At 38.5% G+C, this 10,153-nt stretch overlaps 1 protein-coding gene across 4 annotated transcripts; it reads left to right on the top strand.

Annotated features, from left to right (window-relative positions):
- LOC141429213 (uncharacterized) lies at positions 1-6,045 on the top strand. Of its 4 annotated transcripts, none has more exons than XM_074089484.1 (4): positions 1-215; positions 2,227-2,405; positions 3,730-3,843; positions 5,326-6,045. In XM_074089484.1, the coding sequence occupies exons 1-4, from the start codon at positions 89-91 to the stop codon at positions 5,386-5,388; spliced, it is 483 nt and encodes a 160-aa protein (XP_073945585.1). In that variant the 5' UTR covers positions 1-88; the 3' UTR covers positions 5,389-6,045. The 4 variants fall into 4 exon arrangements, with proteins under 4 accessions (XP_073945585.1, XP_073945586.1, XP_073945588.1 ...); XM_074089485.1 differs by having other exon boundaries at positions 2,236-2,405; XM_074089487.1 differs by having other exon boundaries at positions 11-158; positions 2,236-2,405.
- The last annotated feature ends 4,108 nt before the right edge of the window (positions 6,046-10,153 follow it).

A 10,153-nucleotide genomic window follows, 5' to 3' on the forward strand; every position in this document is an offset into this window, starting at 1 on the left:
CATGACTAAGAGAAATAATACCGGTTATCATGGAATACTGAACTGTTTTCGGCTTAATATGTAGTCATATAATAAAGGAGTAACAAATATGTCGTTCTCTGGTAAAAGATTTAGGAGAACGGGCGGGAGTAATTTAGAAGATTTTTTAAAAGCATCAAGTGAGTCAGTTTTTTTTTGTGCTGTGGAAATTTGTGAGTTGGTGTTTGAACAGCCAGGTTAGCGTCGTCGCGTTTTTAAAGTGTTTAGTTTTCATTATAATGTCAATTGGACACATTTGAGTGATTGTGGGGTTATGTTTAAATGTGGTTTGTAAATAAATATGACAGCGCCTCTTCTTAATTCTTCTTCTCTTAATTTACCGTATCTAGGAGTAGTCGAGGTTATTCTAACAAAGGTTTTTTTTTGTCGTAGAGAGAATTAATAGTTCTGATCTAACATGAATTTTATGATCATAATTGCGTGATAGTGCTTTGTGTAACACTTATAATCGACTAACGAAAATAGGTTTTGGAGTATTAAATTAAAAGGGAAAGTGAACTTTGTACACGGTTTTTTTTGTTTGGTGATTGACATCGTATACCATTACTTGCCCGAATTTCACTTGCCATACCAACGTTTGCCATAAAATATATAAAACCGTGCTGTTTTCAGGATTTTTTTAAATGTCATCATATAGAATGCAGTAGGTTAGGTTAGGTTAGTTTAATATCAACCCTGAAGAAATTACTATTTCAGAAGTAAATTACTTTATGGCAAATGAAAATTCTAGAAAACGATACATTCGGACATATGAAATTCGGGCAAACGACAGAGAACCGATTGACATCTGCAGTGCAAGAATGAGTATCCTTATAATGTCGATATTAACTGGCATAGAGATAGTTTATGGGCCAGAGTAACATAGGCTACTTTTACCCAAAGCAACAGCGCGCGAGAACCGAATTCCACGCGAACGACGCCGCGGGCAAAAGCTAGTAGTAGTATAAATCTATATGGACACGCTACATCTACATCTACATTATATTATTTTAGAGTTCTCTTCTTCTAAGACGAACACTCTTGGCAGAGTGGTTGGTTGCGTAAGAGACAGACGGACTGACGTTTGTTGGGTCTAATAGTTTCCCGAGGACCGCTCCTTTAGGGATGTGTGATGATAAAGTTGGAAGTTGAGAAAACCCATATGGCTTTAGGTCAAACACTATGTTTAATGGTGGGATCGAATGATGCAATGATCTTAAATCTTACTTTTAGAAAAAACGGAACCCTTATGGGATCACTTTGTTGTCTGTTCGTACATTGTATTGTCCGTATGTCTGTCTGTCCCTATATATCAAGACCCTTTTTCTCAGGAACGCACAAAGTGTAGTTAAGACTGACTGACTTTTCTATTAATCTGATTCCTGGGCCACTTTGGAACCTTATCTACGTAAATAATTTCATTTGTCTACAACAACGCAAATGTTACGATGATAAAGGTTCTTCGGTAGTTTACCACTTCATAGGAAAGGTAAGTGTAAACCACACATAGGACGGCAGCGGGTCGGGATTGGGCGCGGGGCGGGTCGTGCGCGGGCGTTGCGGTGTGTTGTTGTTCATAGACTCTGGCCAACGAAAGCTGTCCCAGACCGAACCGCAGCAAAATAAAAAAAAATGAGGCTGACAACACTTACTGTACACTGATTAAACGATGTTGATACTTATATATTCATTTAAATTTTCCAGATATTAAATTGTACTCGAGACTTCAAGCTGCATTCATTATAGTAATGTGTGAAAGTTGATGATGCACTTGTTAAATTTTTTGACCTTTGTGAGTGCCCATTTACGTACAGTCCAGACGCATCCATTTTTGGACCATTTTGACCAGATTCGCATTGAATATATCTACTAACATTTTAATTCTAACATAATCTTATAAAATTTTGCATATTAAGGATGGTATAAGATTGAATTGATCAAAAAATAATTTATTGATTTCTTATAGACAAAGTATCAAAATTATCTAAGCCGGGCTAGAATGACAATTTGTCAATTTTGACAGTCTCAAAAACAATACCAGATTAAAGTTTCGTAAAAAATGCGTGGACAGCCATCGCTGGCCAGAGTCTACAGCCACGTAAATAGCCCCGCCGCACTCCCACCCCGACCCGCCCCCAACCCTCTGCCGGCCTATACGTGATTTACGCTTGAGTTTTATTGCTACCCCAACCTTGTATTAATTTACAGACCTTTTAGATGCCCCGGAGAAAATCAAGAGACTGCTAGAAACAAATGCCCCTGTATGGTGCTTCACGAAAATAGACGAGGAGACTTTGTCGTTTCAACTGCAGGCACCTGAAATGAATGTAAACAAAACATTCAAGCTGAACCAGGAACAAGAGTTGAACAGACTAGATGGGAGGAAGGTAAGGATCATCGAATTATTAAAAAAATAAACACGGGACAATTCACAGTGATTGTCCCAAACAAAGCAAAATTTAAGACGAAGGTCTTTACCAATGTGTATTGCCAGTGATGACAACAGTGATGCCGGTAATGATAAATAGGCTCAGAGTTGCTCAGCGAGCTATGCTAAGCTATGGGGAGTGCTAAGCTCGGGGTTTCTCTACGGGGTCGAATCAGAAATGAGGAGTTACGTAGAAGAACGAAGGTCACTGACACTGACATAGGCAAGCGAATTAGCTCGTTGAAGTGGCAATATAGTACGGAGAACAGATAGCTGTTGGGACTAAAAAGTTCTCGAATGGTGACCGTGGATCGGCAAGCGCATCGTGGGATGTCCACCAACGCGATGGACGGATGACCGTTAAAGCCGCGGGTTCACGTGGATGCAGACCGCTTCCAACCGATGCAACTGGAGGTCTATGGGGGAGGCTAATGTAAAATAGTGGACATCCTACAGCTGATATGATATGATAATGACGGTCGAATGAGTAAAAAAAGGACATTTCACACTAACTGTCCCAAAGTAGGTATATAAGCTTATGTAATGGGTACTTACTAGGCAACGGATAATAGTACATTATTGCCGAGGCCGGGAAAAAGCTATTCGTGGATGAGTAGAGAAGTAAAAAGCGTTCAGTACTCCTAGCACTTTAAACTGTAATTTAGTCATAAGTACTAGGTAGGTTAATATAATACCTTTTTTTTAATTAAATTATTATTTCTAATGAAAAAGCATTATAAGACGAGTCGTGTAGCTACTTCAAAAAAAAAACAAGTATTGCAGAAAGGATTTAAGGACATTTTAATAATTTTGCTTCATTTCCTCGCATTATTGGAGGAAGTGGCAATTCGTGGATTCGTATTTATTGACGGACTCAGCTACGCTTCGTCCGTCAAACTCTACTCATATTCACGAATTGCTTTTTCCCGGCCTCTGCAATAATGAACTATTAAATAGATGCGTACAGATGTAATGAATAATGTTTTTCCATCGTATTTTGTCGGAAAAGTTTATATTTATCTTGCTTTCTCAACTAGCTCCGAATCGACAAAATACGATGGAAAAACATTATTCACTTGATCTGTACTTACATTCACTTGCAGGCTTTTTAATCTAGGTTTAAGTGGTCTTAAGTCCTGTCAGATCCATACAAGAACTGTCAGCTTAAGCCTTAAATCGAGATTTAAAAACTTACCTGGTCCGGACGGGGATTGAACACGGGAGTTCAAGGCATCATCATCTTATATGAAGCGTTCTTAAAATACATTTCTTTTTCATTTCAGGTTTTTGTGACATTTAGTTTGGAAGGCGACAACGTGCTTAAGCAAAGGATCAGACACACGGACGGAAAAATCGCGTACTTCAGACGAGAATTTGGACCCAGAACCGCCACAATGGTAAGCACTTCGATGTTTTGCTACTGCGGTGTATACATATAATGTGAAGAAGGAAAATAGTTGGCTTCAGGTAGGGCGCTCCCCTGTGGTACACCAATATGACCTCAGAGGCCGAATTGTCTAACGCCATCTGTTTCTACCCTCGTACTACACCGTCTGACAGTAATAGTGGCGAAAATAATCGTGATCCCGAGTCCCACTCTTGAGTCTTTAAACCTGGCTCTTTCACTACAATTCTTTAGGTACGAAATACGTCTAGCTATCTTCCCTTGATCACCTGTGTTCCAATTTAGAACTCAGGCTCTTGAATCTTATGAAACCTACCATTTAACTGAGCTATCTTGGAGCATGCCAGGGCTCTTATTGGGCACCAAATAATATGGCCCCATTGGAAAGTATTTATGTGAATATCATTTAAAATTGCAGTATTTTTAAGATTGCTTAGTAATTTTGATCGGGTTAGGCACCTAGTTATGCATGATACTAAATCTAAATCAACGCCGTGGTTCCTAAAAACAGATCCCATCTCTTACTCGTATATACTGAACGGCATAAAATTTGGCCCTCAAATGTATGCAGTAATATTTAGTATGTAGAGTTGGCTACATATTGTGCCACTGAGTAGATCTTCTAAAATTATCTACCTATCTCCTATAGTTTCTGTAGTTTCTGACTTCTCCCTACTGACCCATTTGGTTTGATCATCCTATAGGTAGGTACATATATTACATCAAACACGTACAAAGGTACGTGCCATGGTACTAAGCATTACTCAACAAATTTGAAAAATATATATTGCTAAGTAGCTTTTACTCGCAGCTTCGTTTACGTGAACAGTTGAGTAATTAAGGGCTTTTACTCTAGTCCCATGGGAAATCCCAAAAATTACATTGTGGCCTTGACCCATGCATTTTTGTGTCGCAAATTAACAGTTGATAATATATATTTATTATATGTACTCGTACAGCCAACCATCGTCTAGATGACCGAGAATCTACATACAAAAAATAAAGGAAGTTGGCGTGAGGTAGAGTCAAAAAAATGTAGAGTCAACAGAAAGGCTTAGAAATCCCACTAATATTACAAATGCGAAAGTTTGTAAGTCTGTCTGTTTGTTTGTTTGTTACTTCTTCACGTCTAAACCGCTGAACTGATGTAGATGAAATTCGGAATATAGTTTGAGTCCCGAGGGAGGACATAGGATAGTTTTAAAATTGCTTACTTCCCGCGGGATAGTGATAAAAGAATTCTACGCAGACGGAGTCGCGGGCAACATCTAGTAATAATATAAATATATTTTATTTGCAATAAATGTAATAAAGGTACTAAAAAAACATATATTTTACACTCAAATTTATGCAAATATTATTTTCAAACTTGAAACTAACTAAGCTTGACACTACAATGAAATTATTTCAACAACTTATATTATTTTTCGAATATTTCTGTATATTTTTTTCTTACATTTGTTTTTATTTACAGACAATCACAATGGAAGGAGCAGACGTCCGGAAGGCACACATATTCTACGAAATGATCGAATGATTTTAGTCATTCATTGCGAACAAGCAAGAAAAATAAACGACATTAAACAAATAAGACTAGATAAATTTAAAAGGCTGAAACGCCGAGCAGAGGGTGAATGCCCGGTTTACACGTGCTTATTACTTGTCAGACGATTTAGAAATAGAGGTCGCTGCTTGTGGACTTTGATTCCTAACTTTCCTATTTACTTCGCCGCAGTCTAAGAAAATCGACTTATATTTTTAACATAAAACTAACCCGTGATTGACATCTATCTCGCCCTGCTGAAAATCGCAGATGAGGCCAAAGGTGTATCCCACTGGTTCGCTAACAGCTTATTCACTTTTGCCTTGAAGAACCAAGTATACTGGCTGTCTTGCTGTGGCTGTGACAGAGGCTGTATCTATGTTAACACGATGGTAGCGAATTCCTTTCCGTCGCAGTTCGGATTGTGAAAGACCAGAACAGAACTCTAGTTTACGGCAGAACTTTTCCAGCGCTAATTCAGCAAGTTAACGCGAGATACTAGTGTAAGTGACAAGTTAAGCATTTAGTGACTAAGCTCACGTAAACTGGGCTACGGCTAAATACGGCTAAAATCACGGCGCTGCATATTTTTTTACTTACTTTCAGTATTTATATTTTAATGAACTATTAAAATTAACTGATATTCGTTAATGGTTTTTGGTTTTAATTTTCCTTTTGCCGTTAAGTGTGTGCTTACATTGAAGCGGATCGGCGGTATAATCGGTTAATCAGATTATAGTGGAAACTTAGAACAAGTATTTAACTTCTTCAAATCATCTAAGGAAAGAACGAAAACAAATTTATTCACAACACAAGACATTACGAAAAACGTTAGTAAAAAAATAATTTCTGCCAAGTTTCTTTCGGTACTTTGGTTACGGTATTTCCAAAAGCGCTGTTAGTATATAAAAGCGTCATCTAAGTAAACCGTAAAGTGACCTTTGCGGCTTACTTACAGAATAAACATTTTGATATAATATTTTTGTGACACATAATATTTTTTCCCCTTAAGATGACCTGCTTACTATTTTGTCTACCTCTCACAATAAATAAAAGTATGTACAGTACATAATAGTATTTTGATTTATTAAAATACTCAGCATTCAGCACGTAGCAGGATGCTATCAGTTTTTAAGCCAAATTAAGTACCTTCTAACCCACATTCACAAGTGTAAAACAGTTGCAACCTTTGTGATAAGGCAAGTGTCAGACTGCCAGCAACTTAATACATCTTTATATTGATCTTATTCACCAGCGCTGGTTCTAGCCCTTGATTAAGGTACAGCGATATTGTAATTGTTCCTGATGCGGCGTATTCATGTTTCGTCGCATTCCTGATTCGTCGTATTTTTGTTTCGTCGGAATTATTATGTGTAAATAAATCTATCATGCAGTACACCAGTATTTATCAGAAAGGAAGATTTGTTTTAAATATTAAATACAAAAGTAGTCACGGTAATTGCATAGTTTCATTTGATATTGAAAATCCGACGAAACAGGAATCTGGCGAAACAGGCTACAACCGAGATTGTCTATAGATACCACTTCCACGCCTCTCAAAACGCCGTCATAATATTATTTTGCGCTCGAAAATGGGGGCTCTTGCTGGTAAACACCACAACACGTGACTGACAGACAGAGCTCTAGACTGAGCGAGCGCTCCTCTTGCACTAATACAGGGCCGGCGCTCCTATTCACAGTACTCCCACAAATTGAAATGACCTGAATTTACCTGAACATGGCTCGTGCTGAGACTTCAAGTTCAGACAGATCGGCATTTAATATTTTTAATCCAGTCATTTTTTTAAATTTTTTACGCGACGTCATTCATGACGATTGTCATTGTATGACAAAGTTTTTACCCGTAAAAACCCGATACCCGTAAAAGTAACAAATTTGGAGTTGAAATAGAAAATACAAAAAGACTCCAAAAAACCAATCATAATTTGATTGCTTAGTAGGGGCATCTCTTGTCTGGGTGAGCGGTTGGTTCCGAAAGAGTGTGACGTCTCTCGATGAGAGCGGAACATAGATGTCGCTAGTGCTGCTGCATAAGTAGCGTAGTAGAAATAAGCAACCTGAGATATGTATGCATAGGAGAAATTCGTGTCTAGATTTCTGTCCAGCGGTGGTGTAGGGGTTATAGCACGCAGCACGGATTGCTGAGGACCTGGGTTCGATTCCCAGCGCTGGTCTCTTCTACTGGTTTTTCTGTGCATCCATGTCTCAGTTTGTATTTTCGATAAAGTTTTTCTATTTGCTTCATACATTAACTGCAAAATATCGCATCATAACTAACTCACGTTTATCTTAATCTCCAGTTTGAAAAATGAAAATCCACGCCACTGGCAAAGCAGGCAATTAAGGTACACTAGTGAAACAAAACCGGCCAAGTGACTGTCAGATTCGCGTGCCAATGATTTTGTACAAATTAAGTAGGCAGTATGAATATCAAGTGTTAACAGAGCCCTGCTCCTAAGCAAAATGTACGCAGTGTGGTGTCAATTTAGATTAGCTATTTTCATTTTCACTGCTCTAATGGATAGTAGCAGACCTAAGTATTTGATGCTACTCTTAGCCTGATACGTCCACGTGTTCCCGAGAAGGAGGATCTTGACAGAAAGGACAATAAAGTCATCCTATGAGGGTTCCGTTTTTGCCAAATAAGATACGAACGCTAAAATAGTTATTTGTGTCACAAGGGAGCAAAATGGTGTATTTACGGCGAGGGCGTACATTGAATCCAGAATGTAGCGAAGGATTCTACAATAGAATCCTGAGCGTAGCGAGGGATTCTAAAGTAGAATCCTGAGCGTAATGAGGGATTCAAGTGTTAACGCCCAAGATGAAAATAATTTTGCTCCCGAGTGGCTCATATAACTTTTTACACCGAGCATTAAGATACTTGAAAAAAAGAATTCTAAATATTATTAAAGAACAACCAGCATAGAAAATGGCGTGGCTTTACAATTATCAACTTCAAAAAATGGCATTTGCAATAAAACACTTAGAAAAGCCTTGAACAGAAAAGTTGAACTTTGCTCCCTCTCGTCAGGGAGGAAAAATACTTTTCTGAAGGGGAGGTGTGAAAAAACTCTTTAAGCTTTTTGTGTAGTGACATGTCGGACATCGGCCTAAGGCTCTATCTGAATATAGACCGTAGATAATGCCAAATCAAAGACAATGGCGTGGGGAGGGGCCTATGTTAAACGTACGCGCATAAGCATTATGCTAATCTGTGGATTAATGGCGCAGTTGCAAAGTAATGGGTGCGCTTGATAGTTCTAGTTCTATCTGTGTTACGATATCATTTATGAATAGTTCTTGCTACCATGCTGTTACTCCACTGTTCTCGCATAAAAAGTACCTAGTAGCCCCCCAGAATGGCACGAACTTCATCATCTAGCTCAGTAATATCCACAGTGAAACATATTATGGTCCTCCATCACACATCTATCTGAAATCGAAAAATTTAGCTAGGCAAAGAAGGCTAGGCTAGAAGTATAGCCATTTTTTTCTGACCTTAAGTGCAACAAACTTTGCTAACAAGAACTACTAACCTTTTTGAAGACGCAAAGAATTTTGTTTGAATATTAATAAGCTCAGAGAATTTGTTTGTCTCATGTCTGAATATTAATACTCTTTGTAATCCATTGCAATCTCGATGCTATCTCGGAACAGTATCGCTATCAATGCGGTCCGCATGCCACTGCCCGGTTATTGTTCGTGTTATGAATGTAGGTCAGTCGGTAGCCTTTTGGGGCAACCTACAACCTGCATGGAGTGAACCTTGTGCGCATTTTAACCGCCACAACTTACTGCCATACACACGTCAAGCCTAATCCTATTTAATCCTACTTAATAATGGTAATTCGGGAGACGTGAACAGTTCCTTACTATGATTGAAAATACAAACTGAAATATAGATGCACAGAAAAACCAGAAAAATAAGACCATCACTGAAAATCAAACTGAAATATAGATGCACAGAAAACCAGTTCGAAAGTAAGTCTTTTCTGGTTTTTCTGTGCATCTATATTTCAGTTTGTATTTTCAATTTAGGTTTTACGGGATGACCGTAAAATTAAAAATTTGGATTTTTTTTTTTTATGGTATAGGGGGAAAACGAGCAGGCGGATCGCCTGATGGTAAGCGATTACCGTCGCCCATGGACACCTGCAACACCAGAAGAGAAATAAAAAAGACAAAAAAAAGATTCCAAAAAACTGAGCCAAAAAAAAAACAATCCTTACTATGAAGCGCAAAATTCGAACTTCTTATCTTGCTGTCCCGCTGACGCTAATATTAATACGAGAGTAAGAGGGACGGTACGATACGAACATCGATTTTAGAATTTCGCAGTAGCCCCCCAGGACCAACCCTACACTTAATACCGTCTTTACCATAAGAGCACACGAGGCCCGTGCACAGGACCCAGCTCAGGGGCCCCGGAAAAATAAATAGAAGTAGGTATTCACTTTTTTTCCATTTTAATCTGTTAAAAAACAACTTTTAACAACCATATGATACTTTCTGAATGTAAATACTTGACTTGGTGCTAAAAAATGCCAAAATCGCTATAGGTGTGCTTTTAAAATTTAAGGGTTGCCCTCGATTTCCCCAAGATCCTAGCATCAGATCCTGAAGATCACCAGCATCAGATCACCTCGGAAGTATGTTTGAAATTCGGCCCACAATTGACGGAGTTATCGCGTAACAAACACAAAAAAAACATGCAGGCGAATTGAGAACCTCCTCC

This window comes from Choristoneura fumiferana, chromosome 6 (assembly GCF_025370935.1).
Source record: "Choristoneura fumiferana chromosome 6, NRCan_CFum_1, whole genome shotgun sequence".
Classification (NCBI taxonomy): domain Eukaryota; kingdom Metazoa; phylum Arthropoda; class Insecta; order Lepidoptera; family Tortricidae; genus Choristoneura; species Choristoneura fumiferana.

Excerpts from the sequence above, each read along its gene's own strand:
- LOC141429213 (XM_074089484.1), top strand. The coding sequence starts at position 89 with ATGTCGTTCTCTGGTAAAAGATTTAGGAGAACGGGCGGGAGTAATTTA. Across the intron at positions 2,406-3,729 it reads ACAGACTAGATGGGAGGAAG|GTTTTTGTGACATTTAGTTT; the intron begins GTAAGGATCATC and ends TTTTCATTTCAG. Across the intron at positions 3,844-5,325 it reads GACCCAGAACCGCCACAATG|ACAATCACAATGGAAGGAGC; the intron begins GTAAGCACTTCG and ends TTTTATTTACAG.